General features: G+C 38.9%; 2 protein-coding genes across 6 annotated transcripts in view; one reads left to right on the top strand and one right to left on the bottom strand.

The window, feature by feature from the left end:
* Nucleotides 1-11,925, top strand: part of CENPJ (centromere protein J) — a 57,617-nt gene extending 45,692 nt beyond the window's left edge. For 2 of the 3 annotated variants that reach the window (XM_032611514.1, XM_032611515.1), the window contains 7 exons: nt 4,606-4,667; nt 4,929-5,048; nt 6,886-7,026; nt 7,106-7,190; nt 7,276-7,396; nt 8,882-9,045; nt 11,058-11,925. In XM_032611514.1, the coding sequence (XP_032467405.1) occupies nt 4,606-4,667; nt 4,929-5,048; nt 6,886-7,026; nt 7,106-7,190; nt 7,276-7,396; nt 8,882-9,045; nt 11,058-11,173 (809 nt within the window). In that variant the 3' untranslated portion in view covers nt 11,174-11,925. Of the gene's footprint in view, nt 1-4,605; nt 4,668-4,928; nt 5,049-6,885; nt 7,027-7,105; nt 7,191-7,275; nt 7,397-8,881 lie in introns of all 3 variants that reach the window. The other variant, XM_032611516.1, reaches the window with a different exon arrangement.
* The window catches only part of RNF17 (ring finger protein 17), a 110,657-nt gene continuing 107,279 nt past the window's right edge, over nt 11,060-14,437 (bottom strand). For 2 of the 3 annotated variants that reach the window (XM_032611511.1, XM_032611513.1), the window contains exons 34-35: nt 13,230-13,419; nt 11,681-11,789 (exon numbers count right to left, since the gene is read on the bottom strand). In XM_032611511.1, coding sequence (XP_032467402.1) covers nt 11,691-11,789; nt 13,230-13,419 — 289 coding nt within the window. In that variant the 3' untranslated portion in view covers nt 11,681-11,690. Of the gene's footprint in view, nt 11,192-11,680; nt 11,790-13,229; nt 13,420-14,437 lie in introns of those variants that run through there. The other variant, XM_032611512.1, reaches the window with a different exon arrangement.

Here is a 14,437-nt window from a genome sequence, read left to right as displayed (position 1 = left end):
TATTACATTGCTTTTCCCTTTCATAGGTACAGCCCTAGAAAAATGTTTTACTTGTTTTTCAGCTTTCTGAATAGAGTTGTACTGTATGTATTGCATTGTCTTCTTTCACTACCTAGTTTTTTTTTAATGCATCTTTATTGCAGTATAATTGCTTCACAATGCTGTTAGTTTCTGTTGTACAACAAAGTGATTCAGCCATATGTATACACATGTCCCCATATCCCCTCCCTCTCGAGCCTCCCTCCCACCCTCCCTATCCCACCCCTCTAGGGGGTCACAAAGCACCGAGCTGATCTCCCTGTGCTATGCTGCTGCTTCCCAACAGCCAACTATTTTACATTCAGTAATGTATATATGTCGATGCTACTCTCACTTCGCCCCAGCTTCACCCTCCCACCCCATGTCACCAAGTCCATTCCAAGTCCATTCTCTATGTCTACCTCTTTATTCCTGCCCTGCAACTAGGTTCATCAGTTCCTTTTTTTTTTTTAAGATTCCCTATCTATGCATTAGCATACAGTATTTGTTTTTCTCCTTCTGATTTAATTCACTCTGTATGACAGTCTCTGGGTCCATCCACCTCACTACAAATAACTCAATTATGTTTCTTTTTATGGCTGAGTAATATTCCTTTGTATATATGTGCCACATCTTCTTTATCCATTCATCTGTCGATGGACACTTAGGTTGCTTCCATGTCCTAGCTATTGTAAATAGAGCTGCAATGAACATTGTGGTACATGACTCTTTTGGAATTACGGTTTTCTCAGGGTATATGCCCAGTAGTGGGATTGCTGGGTTGTATGGTAGTTCTATTTTTAGTTTTTTAAGGAACCTCCATATTGTTCTCCATAGTGGCTGTATCAATTTACATTCCCACCAACAGTGCAAGAGGGTTCCCTTTTCTCCACACCCTCTCCAGCATTTATTGTTTGTAGATTTTTTTCATGGTGGCCATTCTGACTGGTGTGAGGTGATACCTCATGGTAGTTTTGATTTGCATTTATCTAATGATTAATGATGTCGAGCATTCTTTCATGTGTTTGTTGGCAATCTGTATATGTTCTTTGGAGAAATGTCTATTTAGGTCTTCTGCCCGTTTTTGGATTGGGTTGTTTTTTTTAATATTGAGCTGCATGAGCTGCTTGTAAATTTTGGAGATTAATCCTTTCTCAGTTGCTTCATTTGCAAATATTTTCTCCCATTCTGAGGGTTGTCTTTTCGTCTTGTTTATGGTTTCCTTTGCTGTGCAAAAGCATTTGAGTTTCATTAGGTCCCATTTGTATATTTTTATTTCCGTTTCTTTAGGAGGTGGGTCAAAAAGGATCTTGCTGTGATTTATGTCATAGAGTGTTCTGCCTATGTTTTCCTCTAAGAGTTTTACAGTGTCTGGCCTTACATTTAGGTCTTCAATCCATTTTGAGTTTATTTTTGTGTATGGTGTTAGGGAGTGTTCTAATTTCATTCCACTTATTGAAGAGGCTGTCTTTTCTCCATTGCATATCCTTGCCTCCTTGATCAAAGATAAGGTGACCATATGTGTGTGGGTTTATCTCTGGGCTTTCTATCCTGTTCCATTGATGTGTATTTCTGTTTTTGTGCCAATACCCTAACTGTCTTGATTACTGTAGCTTTGTGGTATGGTCTGAAGTCTGGGAGCCTGATTTCCTCCATCTCTGTTTTTCTTTCTCAAGATCACTTTGGCTATTCGGGGTCTTTTGTGTCCATACAAATTGTAAAATTTTTTGTTCTAATTCTGTGAAGAATGCCATTGGTAGTTTGATAAGGATTGCATTGAATCTGTAGATTGCTTTGGGTAGTATAGTCATTTTCACAATATTGATTCTTCCAATCCAAGAACATGGTATATTTCTCCATCTGTTTATGTCATCTTTGATTTCTTTCATCAGTATTTTATAGTTTTCTGAGTACAGGTCTTTTTCTCCTTAGGTAGGTTTATTCCTAGGTATTTTATTCTTTTTGTTGCGATGGTAAATGGGATTGTTTCCTTAATTTCTCTGATTTTTCGTTGTTAGTGTATAGGAATGCAAAAGATTTCTATGCATTAATTTTGTATCCTGCAACCTTACCAAATTCATTGATTAGTTGTAGTAGTTTTTTGGTGGTATCTTTAGGATTTTCTATGTATAGTATCATGTCCTCCGCAAACAGTGACAGTTTTACGTCTTCTTTTCCAATTTATATTCCTTTTATTTCTTTTTCTTCTCTGATTGCCATGGCTAGGACTTCCAGAACTATGTTGAATAATAGTGGTGAGAGTGGACATCCTTGTCTTGTTCCTGATCTTAGTGGAAATGCTTTCAGTGATTCACCTTTGAGCATGATGTTGGCTATGGGTTTGTCATATATGGCCTTTATTATGTTGAGGTAGGTTCCCTCTGTGCCAACTTTCTGGAGCGTTTTTATCATAAATGGGTGTTGAATTTTTGTCAGACGCTTTTTCTGCATCTATTGAGATGATCATATGGTTTTTATTCCTTAATTTGTGTATATGGTGTATCACATTGATTGATTTGCATATGCTGAAGAATCCTTGCATCCCTGGGATAAATCCCACTTGATCGTGGTGTATGATCCTTCTAATGTGTTGTTGCATTCTATTTGCCAGTTTTTTGGCAAGGATTTTTGCGTCTATATTCATCAGTGATATTGGTCTGTAATTTCCTTTTTTTTTTGACATCTTTTTTTGGTTTTGGTATCAGGGTGATGGTGGCTTTGCAGATCGAATTTGGGAGTGTTCTTCCCTCTGCAGTTTTTTGGAAGAGTTTGAGAAGGATGGGTATTAGGTCTTCTGTAAATGTTTGATGGAATTCGCCTGTGAAGCCATCTGGTCCTGGGCTTTTATTGGTTGGAAGATTTTAAATTACAGTTTCAGTTTCATTGCTTGTGATAGGTCTGTATATATTTTCTAATTCTTCCTGGTTCGGTCTTGGAAAATTGTATCTTTCCAAGAATTTGTCCATTTCTTCGTGGTTGTCCATTTTATTGGCATATAGCTGTTTGTGGTAGTCTCTTATAATCCTTTGTACTTCTGCAGTGTCAGTTGTGATTTCTCCTTTTTCATTTCTAATTTTATTGATTTGCATCCTCTCCCTTTTTGACTTGATGAGTCTGGCTAAGGGAGAGGAAAGAGGAATGATTTAGCCACCATGATGCTGACTTCACCTTTAAAAGTTCCCAGATTTCTTTCTTTAATGTAGTTGAATTTCACCTTTTTCCTTTATGGGTGGTGCTTCTTGCCTTAAGTCTTTACCTATCCTGAGGTCATAAACATATCCTCCTAAAGTATCTAGCTGTTCCAGCATTAGTTATTAATTTTGACATGTCAAGGTGCTCACAGTGGTGGACACCCATCCCCCGTTCCTCCCAGTGAGAATGTGCTCAGAGGCTTGTTCGTGACGTTCACAAGCGGCTGAGAATTGAGCTTGATGATTGGATACTGGTTCTGACTTGACTTTTATTGACAACCGTGGCAAGTTATTTAGCCTCTCAGCTTTGATTTCCTCACCTATAAAATGAGGCTATTAGTCTTCTCTACGAGGCTGGTTGTAAGATTTAGAGATGATGTAACACGGAGCTCAGACTGCACTGTGGTTCTTTGTGCCTGTGAGGTGGAGGAAGGTGTTCATTTAGCCAAATCTGTATGCACTCCTTGATCCCTTTTTTCTTGTGTCCTAACCCCCCACTCCCATCGATCCCTAAACTAATCCTGATGTTGATACTTTCTGAATTAAGTAGGTTGAACCATATGACATTGCTAGCACTCGGCTGTTTGGGACCCACGGGTCAGTGATTTGACACAGTACAAACACTGCCATCTCCACAGTCGCCCACCAGCCTCCTGACTGGACTCTGCCTCTGTTCTTCTTCTAGTCTATTCTCCCTGGAGCATCCGGCATCCATTTTAGTGTTTAACACTTAAGTCAGATCCTGGCACTTGAGCTTGAAACCCTTCAAATTTGGGAGTGTTTATAATACGCATTGGCATATAAGAAGAAAATATTAGAACTTCAGTGTATTTTTAATATCACTTTGTTGGTGGTGGTGTCTGTGTGTATGCACATACATGCTTATTTTATAATGTATGAACGTGTACAGTACATGATTTGTGTGTTGGTCATGATCGAAAAAGTTTAGACCACAGCCATTAGGTCTAGATTATAATTAAATACCCAGTTTTTTTTTTTTTTCAAGCCAAATTCTATGTGTATTCCTGGATGCTTCTATTATCTGTACCCCATTCCTACCCTCTAACTAAAGTCCTGGTGATTGTCTCCAAAATACCTTTGGGTCCATCTATTAGGTTAGTTGAGCACCTTTCTCCAGATTGTACACTTTCAAAAAACAGATACTTTGCGTTTCTTGGTCATCAGACTTAAGTATTTGAGTAAGTATTTTAATTTATACAGTGAAGAACTCCTAGGAATTAATAAAGAAAAGTACTAAGACTTCCTTAAATAATGGGGAAAGGACGGCAGTTCACAAAAGAAGAGTGAACTAAGGAGATGTTTGACCATAGTATTGAGTAAACTTAAAACTTTCAATTAAATAATAGAACTAACTCTGGTAATTATATTCTAACAGGCAACCCATCTCGAAGATCCAAGTCTGTGTCTCGTGATTTAGGCAATTCGGATAAAGGACAAGTAAATCTCTTTATGTTTTTATATATTAAACATATTATTCAGGCTTAAAGTTGACTGGTTAACTGGCTTAAGTTTCTAAACCATTTATAAAGGAAGCTTTTTACTTACCATTGTAAATGTTTTCTATACAACACCAAATACTAGTCATACTAGAATCCTGTAATAGTGGAATCTGGCTTTTGGACTAAGTGTAAGGTTTAGCTGCTTGAGATTTTTATTACACGTAATGTAGGACAGATCGAGAGCCTCTTGTCCTTACAGATAGCCTTACCCAGGGAGCCACCTGAACCACTGAACTCTCCAGATCCTGAATGTAAAGACGACGATGAAAAAGAAGAAAAAGAAGAAATTCAGGGAGAAATCAGCCATCCTGATGGAAAGGTTAAACTTTTTTCTTTAAACCAATGAATACTATAAAAAATGAACATGGGTTAAAATAGAGTTGAGGGGCTTCCCTGGTGGCGCAGTGGTTGAGAGTCCGCCTGCCGATGCAGGGGGACACGAGTTCGTGCTCCGGTATGGGAGGATCCCACATGCCGCAGAGCGGCTGGGCCCGTGAGCCATGGCCGCTGAGGCTGCGCGTCCGGAGCCTGTGCTCTGCAACGGGAGAGGACACAACAGTGAGGCCCGCGTACCGCAAAAAAAAAATAAAAGTTAAAAAAGAAAAAAGTTGAAACACTTAGATTCTGAAATAATTGATCTTCAAGACTTGATGGGGCTGAGGACCTTGGCACATGACTTGGTTTGAACCTTGGGACCCTATGAAAGTACTAAATGGACAGCATGCATTTAGTTGCCATTTCTAATTTAGAGATGATGCAACAAAAGGAGGAATACAATCCAGTTGCTTAAACTTCTTGTTCTTTCTCCAGACATAGCTAAGAAGCCTTGGTAATCCTTGGTACTTTTCAAAACCTCAGTTCTCGGTCCTACCCTTCCTGCAGGCTTCCTTAAATATTTCCTGGATCAGCTTGCTCTCCACCCCCAGCCTGACAATTTTATTCTTGTGCTTAGGAAAGGTTTTGAGTGGGAAAATGGGCTGGCTGGGTGTTCCAGCTAAAAAGTGAAAATGACAAGAGGAGGAACATAAACAGGGTTACTGAGGTGGTGATGAGGGAATTTTTCCTCGGGTTTATAGAACATGTACTTTTCCAAGTACTCTAATCTGATCCACTTTAATAGAAATCAGAAGGCCAGAGTTCACTGCAAATCTTGAGGAATGAGTGAAGGACAGGACCAACAGTCAGAAGTAAGTTGTTAGGCTCTTCCTGTACAAACTCTACTTCAGGATAACAAATTGTTGACGAGGGAAGGTTTTCTGTTTTAGAAGAAGAATTGCAGCTAATGAATGGAAGAGGAATGAGAAAATTAGAGAATCCCCAGTTTACAATTTCGGATGACACGAGGGTCTAGGTAGCCATCAGTGGCTCCTAAAACCTTAGACGAAAGGTTGACGGATCTCGTGATGCCACCCACTCAGTGCTGAGGTCAGGAGGCAGCGCGTACTTACTGGATTTCTGGACGTGCTGCCATACAAGGCCCACTGCTGCACCTAAAAAGTACTCTTGGCAGAGTAATTCAGCTGGAATTTAATCAAGCCTCGAGAGCTAACTACTGGGTTTTTTAAGGAAAAAGTGATATGGGAACATGTTTAATGACACCATAATGGAAAAGCAATCAGCCGAATCCAGAGTGTGGGAAATGTTACATATTCAGTGACCCAGTTCCTTCAACAGTTGTCATTAAAAAAGGGGGAAAGGAAGGGACCATTAGAAGTTGAGGGAGAGACACATGAAGTGTGTGTGGATCTTGTTTTGATCCTGATTCAAGTAAACTGTAAAAGGCCTTCTTTGTGTGCATTTATGGAAAACGTGGTTATATGATGAAGGAATTAATTACAGCTTATTAGGGATGAAGACGGTTTGGTTATGTTAAAAATACTTCCATTACAGATACCTGTTGAAATGTTTACAGAAGTGATGTCTGCAGTTTGCTTGAAAAAAAAGTTTGTTTTGCGGGAACAGGTGACCTAAGAACAGTGTGTAGATAGGTGAAGCTGATTATTATGAACTTACTAACTTTTCCCTCCCTCTGAGAAATGTTTTAATTTTTATTATGAAAAATTACAAAGTAGGCTATTAAAAGTATTAGGGATATTTTTGTCGTGGTCTCAGGAAGTTTTACATATTGATAGTCCTGGTTTTTCTTTTTTTTGTAGATAGAAGAGGTTTATAAGAATGGGTGCCATGTTATATTGTTTCCAAATGGAACCCGAAAAGAAGCGAGTGCAGATGGAAAGACGGTCACTGTCACTTTCTTCAACGGTGATGTCAAGCAGGTCATGCCGGATGGGAGAGTGGTAGGTCTCCACGGGCGTGTTTTGTCCGTAGCGTAAACACCTCTGAAGAGGAGGCAGTGCTGACTCTGTGTCTTTGCAGATCTACTACTACGCAGCCACACACACCACCCACACCACGTACCCAGAAGGACTGGAAGTCTTACATTTCTCAAGCGGACAGATAGGTGAAAACCTGCTATGCCCTCTCAGTTATTACATTCTTCCTTTCCTTTAAAAATAAAATATTTATGGTAACCCCTTTTTCTACAGAAAAACATTTCCCAGATGGAAGAAAAGAAATCACGTTTCCTGATCAGACTATCAAAAACTTGTTTGCTGATGGACAAGAAGAAAGCATTTTCCCAGATGGTACAATTGTCAGAGGGCAACGGTACGTTACCTGTTTTGTTTCTAGATTTTCTAGTTTTCAACTTTTATTACCAGTTGAATTTTAAAAATCTTAAAACATTTGTGTAAGTCAACATTTCACTGAGTTCAGAATTTGAGAGCAGGTGAGACATGTTTTCAGCATTCTGGAGTTTAGGATGAGTTTGAGATAAATGCATTGTAACGTCTAGTTAGTCTTTAGCCTACAGACCTCTAAAGGGTGTCTGAACAGCACTTCACGAAAGGCAAATGGCAAGTATTTGTTTAGAAATCAATCTGGTGAAATTTGAAAACAGTGAGTGAGACAGAAGGAAGGAAAGCTGCCCTGTCAATTTTTAACAATAACCAGACTATTGTATTTTGATTATCTGGGTCTCCCTGTCCCAGCGTAAGCACTTTACTCTCTGGCCACCCTAAGCCAGTTCCTTAAAATCAACAATTATCTTTCTTTATCCTTCTGAGTGTTAAATGTCTTGAAGTTAGAGTCAGCTTCTTCAATCCACAGTGAAGAGCATCTTATAAGCACCATTTTAATTGAAACCTTGGTGGAGTTTTGTCAAATCGAGAGTCCTGTTTTTAGTTTCACCCTCCTCTCCTGGAGTGTAACAGTTTAAGTACCCATTAACTTGAATTCTATGATATAAACGTGGCGATAATGTAGGAACTTCTCATGGTCATGATTGTGTTTTTCCCTTAATGTGGTCTGAAACTTTATCTGGTGCTCAACTAAAGATTTTCCTCCAACTTTATTTATTCTGTGTACAGTATACTTTGATTTTAGAAACTTTTCAAAAAAATTGACTCGATTGAAATTTTCTGTAGTAGAAAGAAAATAATATGAAAAGGTCCCCATATCCGTCTACCCATCTTCAAGTATTAACTCATGGCAAGTCTTTTTTCATCTACACTAAAGCACACCCCATGTATCAGTTCATTCAGGATTGTCATGTTTTAATTGAGGTGTAACTGACATAACATTAGTTTCAGGTGTACAACAAAGATTTGGTATTTGTATATATTGCAAGATGATCACAGAAGTCTAGTTAACTTGCATCATTACACATTTTTCTTGTGATGAAAACTTTTATTCTCTTAGCAGCTTTCAAATATGCAATTCATTCAGGATTACTTTGCCGTTTTTCACTTACAGCAGTGGTTCTCGAATCAGCTGGAGGGGACTGTTCAAGAGCAGGTTGCTGGGCCCCAGCCAAATAATTTGCGTTTCTAATGAGCCCTCGGGTGATGCTGACACCCTAGGGCCACACTTGATAGGGCACTGGCTCTCTGACACTTGTATGTGGCACAGAGCCACTGTGTTCATATAAAATTTGAGAAATAACCAAAACAGAAAAAACCATTCTGTGCTGAGGAGTCCCAATTATACCTATATAAGGACCAGGGATGTTCTAGGAGAAGGAATAACTGCCGGGGTTCTCCTGCTGTATACTCCATGTTTTTAAAGAAATTAAATTCTACTTTAAATTTACAGAGATGGCAACAAAATCATAGAGTTTAATAATGGCCAACGAGAACTACACACGGCCCAGTTCAAGAGACGGGAGTATCCAGATGGCACTGTTAAAACTGTATATGCAAACGGTCTTCAAGAAACCAAATATTCATCTGGTCGCGTAAGAGTTAAAGACAAGGATGGTAATGTTCTAATGGACACAAAGTTGTCATGATCCTTGTGTGTGGCTAATCATGAAATAACATTAACTAACTTCATTTTCTTCTTTAAAAAATGTACATTTTCTTGTGGATTCTGTGGTTTAATTTATATATACTGTGTGTATATATAAATGGAAAAGATTGTTTGGAATTTTTTCATACTGTTTGAAATGCACAGGGACAGCTTTCATTTTTAGTTCACCTACCTTGTCTTTCTACGGTTCTAACCAGTATAGACTTTTAACAAGTGGATGCTTTCATTGGTTGGAGATGGTTATGAGAGCCAAGAAGTACAAGAAGCACAGTATCACAGATTTTCCCACCACCTACCAGGCCTATGAAGGGCTCGCTTAGAAAGTTTACTGAAGGAGTAAGAGGATTTCTCCAGTCAGAATATTACTGTGCTCAATTAGTACTAAAATTAAAGCATTATCTACCACAGAGGTCACAGAATTGGAAGTTAAAACAGTGACTGAGTACTAATAAACAGTAAAACAGGCAGAAGAGTTCATTCTATGAGTGCAGATAAATCTCATAGGAGGAAAAAGCAGTTGTAACGAGGGTGACAGCTGAGAAAGGTGGGGCGTGAAAACTAACCAGCCAGTGTTAACTGATTGATAGACCACAGGTGCCTTGACCTTATTACCTGTAAGGCGGGGCTGACAGAAGCTAGATGTCCTTGAAGTGGGTTGGGGGGGGGGGCGGCGCGGCGGCGGCAAGTCACCTACAAGTACATTTACATAGTAAGTTTGGTCTAGTCACTTAGTGCAGTCTGACAGTAGTGGTGGCAGTAACTCAGTTTTTAAAAAAAAAGCCACATGTATTAATTCCAGGTGATTTAAAACTGAATAACAAAAAACTTTTCAAAGAAAATAATTATATATATTACCTCAGGAATAGAGAAAGAGTTTTAAATTTTATTTTTTTAATTATTATTATTTTTGGCTGTGCCGCACCTCTTGGGGGATCTCAGTTCCCAGACCAGGGACTGAACCCAGGCCACAGCAGTGAAAGTGCCAAATCCTAACCCCTAGACCATCAGGGAGCTCCCTAGAGAAAGATTTTTAAGTGAGACACAGCACAAACCTTAAAAGGTTGATGAGTCAAAAGTTTGTTTGTCCAAAGATAACACAAAAGAGAGTAAAGTCACAGCCTAGGAACAGAAACACGTATCTGACAAAGGATTAGTAACCAGAATATATGAAGAATCCCTATTAGTTAAAATAGGTAATTACAAACAAAGGGTATTAATAAGCAATAAACTAAAGCCAGTAAATGCGTATTTCAGCAATGAGGTACCTTTTTACGTTCGTGTCATAAACTGGCGAACAATGGTCTGGCCACACCACATGTTGGCAAGGAACTTGGACTACTGATGGTAGAATTAGCTGGTAAAATCACTTTTTTGGAAAGCAATTGCCTCATGACCTAGTACTAAATTCCACTAAAGTGTATTTACTAGAAAACCCCTCACAGGTGCATAAGGGGTTGTACAGTAGAGTATCTGTAATTGAGAAAAAACTGGTAACGACCTAAATATCTTTAACAACAGGATAAATTATATGCACAGATGGATGTGAAAGTGAATAAAATAGAGCTCTGCATACCAATATGCATTATATAGTGGAAATAAAATAGGGGAAAAAGGTAATTGTGTGATACTGCACACACTTAAAAATATACAGAGCTCTTGTTTATGGACGCGTGCACATACAATAAAAGTAGAAAGCGCTGTATAAGAATGATAAACACCAAATTCACAGTATTCACCTCCTCCATAAGAAACAGAATGACTGGGGAAGGATAGAACAGGTGCCTACAACCATGCTGATGATGGCTTATTTCTTCAGCTGAATGTACATTAGTTATAAAATGAACTGAATATGTTTTTTCTAATGTGCCTGAAATATTTCATTTAAAAATTACAGTAAAATGAAGTAAGTAAATACTTGAAAGCAAATATTTATTAACTTTTTTGGAACAATTCCTAACAGTTCAGCATGTAAAGAACAGAAAAAAAAAAAGCCCAGCACTATTGCAGAACAAGTCAAGAAAAATAAGCCTGAAACGGTCTACATATAACAGAGAACTTTCTTCTGGGCTGCTATAGATGCTCTGTACTGTAAACCTGAAAAACAAAAGGTGTGTTATTTTAAACCTTTGCTTAAGGTTCAAATACAGTTACTGAATCACGTTACATTTATGTGAATGGATAAAGAGTGAGCTGTTTACCGAAGGACTTTAATAACCTTGTTATCAGGGCACTGACTGTCCAGCAGTGCTGCACGTGTAGCACAGAGTTCTGTGCTTAAATTATTTATAGTGCCCGCTTTCTGCTGCTCTCCTCCTTGCCCCCATAACCACCTGGCACCATGAATGGTCAGGACAGCCGTCCCAAGCGTCTTTATAGCTATGGAACCTCTTTGTTGCTGGTACGCAATAGGTAAGAAGGGCCTATGAAGGAGAGATCTACAAGAGAGACTCTGGTCGAGCTTTGTTGTCATTCCTTTGACAAGTCAAGGAAAGGCCAAAGGTGCTTTTCAGGGCAATTTAGTATGAATCTCTGCTACATCAGTCACATGCCGTATGCTGACTATGAGGGTGAATAAGAAGTCGTGGTACTTACATCACTCATCTTGGTCTGCAAGCCCCATTTCTACTAATGACATATGAACTGGATACCGTTCATCTTCATATAATGTCACTATTTGTTGTGGTACCTGAGCCTAAAATTAAAAAGATACATGTCAAGAAAACACCATCATGTCGTTGCTGCCTGTTCCTCCTACAACTGGCAGGAGGGACAAGGCATTCTCTAAGTTTATTTATAATTTATACGCTGTTACTTTCAAAAGGTATCTTGATGGTTTCTTGCTAAGTCTCATTCTTTCCATCTTTTACTTTATTTAAAATGTAACTCTCCCCAAAGTTTTCCTAGATTGAGCCAGTGGGCTTTAATACTACCATCTCTGTTAAAATTCATTTACATTCTACACATAAAGCATACCTTTCGGCATTACAGTCACCAAATTTTGAGTGTTACTCATAGAGGTGAATACACATGTATTTATAGGAACATTTGTTATTTTCACTGGCTTCTTGAGAGAAACCCTGCATAAGCTATTTACACCACTGCACACACGGGAACATGGTATGTACAGAGGTTTTGAAAAAGCACTTTCTAGTAATAGCACTGCTTCATTAAGAGCTCATTCTTGCCACAGCCAGTATATCAGAAATCCCCCAAATCTCGGGTCCCCAAACCAGGGCGAGCTGGACTGAAACAGCAGTGGTGAGGACTAGGGTGAACCGAAGAGCATGCTTCCACCTAGAGGGACTGCTGTTGCCCTGCTGGTGCTAGCTGGCATTCCAGAAGATTTTGTAGTACTTAGAAATAAGACTTTTTGTATAATTTTCCAATTTTATAACAGCTGTGCACTAAATCAAACATGGTTACAAGCCAGATATGGCCTTTGAGCCACCCCTTTGTGACTAAGCCTCAAGTAGAAAGCATATTTATACCAAGCATGATCTGAATTTTCTTTTCTGGACCTTCTACTGCATTAAACAATTCAAAGTAAGTACAGTTATGATATGAGCACCATTTGAACCTTTCTCTGACTCTGACCAGAATCCCCTTTCTGGTCTTTTCTACTTTTAGGATGCAGCTCAAATGTCACTTTCTCCCGGTCGTACTTAACTGAATAAGCACTCGAGTGCCTCCTAAGCAGGGGCTCAGACACCCTACCCTGATCTCTCCAGACAGAATTCATCGCTCCTGCTTCTCTCCCCACACCCACACCCCAAAGATACCTATACCTTTTTTATAGCATTTATTTCATTCTACCTTGTATTAGTAGTTTACATGTTTTCCTCATTATCAGTTCTTTGATTATAGGATACTCATCTTGATCATTTTTCATCTTAGTCATTACATCACTGATATTTTATATCATTGCAGGGCTAATCAAAAGGTTGTAAAATATAAACTAAGACATTTGAACAAGCCTTAAGATTAATCCTATAGTATTTACAACATCAAATGCTTTAAAGCGTTTTTGCATCTAGAGCTGCAGAGATAAAAAGCACTTTAGAAAGTTAACAGGGATCCCTGAAATAGCTTTGAAAGTATTTTGGCTAATTAAGACATTAAGACAGATATTTACCATGGAAGAAGCATAAAGTTGTTTTCCTTGAAGACAGTCTATCATAGCCCACAATGCTTCCATGCTCCACTTGGGACAGTACGGTATTCTTGCCTTTCCTGTATCTCTTAAGGGAGGTTTAAACCCTGCCAAGAGAACCTTTATGGCTCGGGCTGGATACTGCATAAGATGAAGAGGAATTTGACAAAGTCTGTCACAAAAGAAATCCTTAAATTAAAATGTTAGGAATGTCACAATTCGAGGAAAAGTTAATGGTGTTGTATTTGGCAGTGATTCTTGGATATGACACCAAAAGCACAGGCAACAGAAGAAAAAATTTTGATTATATCAAAATTTAAAACTGTGCAAAGGGCACAGTCAACAGAGTGAAAAGGCAACGTACAGAATGAGAGAAAATACACATTAAAAAAGACATTTCTCCAAGGAAGAGATATAAATGGCCAACAAGCAAATGAAAAGGTGCTCAACATCACTAATCATCAGGGAAATGCAAATCAAAGCCACGATGGGATTTCACCTCATACCCATTAGGATGGCTACCATTAAACAAACAAACAAAAACGGAAGCTAACAGGTGTTGGTGAGGATACAGAGGAAAACTGGAACCCTTGGACATTTGGTGGGAATGTAAAATGCTACTGTGGGGAAGTTTGGTGGTTCCTCCAAATACTAAGAATAAGCAACTCCACTTCTGAGTATATTTAAAGCAGGGTCATGAAGAGATTTTTGTACACCCATGTTCATAGCATCGTTCACAATAGCCAAGTATCCACTGATGGGTGCATGGATAAATAAAATGTGTTACATACATATGGTGGAATATTATTCAGCCTTAAAAAAGAAGAAAATTCTAACATATGCTATGACATAGTTGAACCTTGACATCATGCTAAGTGAAATAAGCCAGTTACAGAAAGACGTATGAGATACCTACAATCAAAATTCATAGAGATGGGAAAGCGGAACCGTGGTTGACGGGCTGGATGAAGAGGGAATGAGGGATCGTTTAATAGGCACAGGGTTAGTTTCAGTTTTCCAAAATGAAGAGAGTTCTGGAGATTGGTTGCACTAACAATGTAAAGAAAGTTAACACTACTTAACTATACTTCTAAAAATGGTTAAGAGGGCTTCCCTGGTGGCGCAGTGGTTGAGAGTCCGCCTGCCGATGCAGGGAACACAGGTTCGTACCCCGGTCCGGGAGGGTCCCA

The sequence above is a fragment of the Phocoena sinus genome, chromosome 18, assembly GCF_008692025.1.
Source record: "Phocoena sinus isolate mPhoSin1 chromosome 18, mPhoSin1.pri, whole genome shotgun sequence".
NCBI lineage: Eukaryota > Metazoa > Chordata > Mammalia > Artiodactyla > Phocoenidae > Phocoena > Phocoena sinus.
Note: the sequence above shows the minus strand (reverse complement) of the source record. Positions and strands in the feature narration are given on the sequence as shown.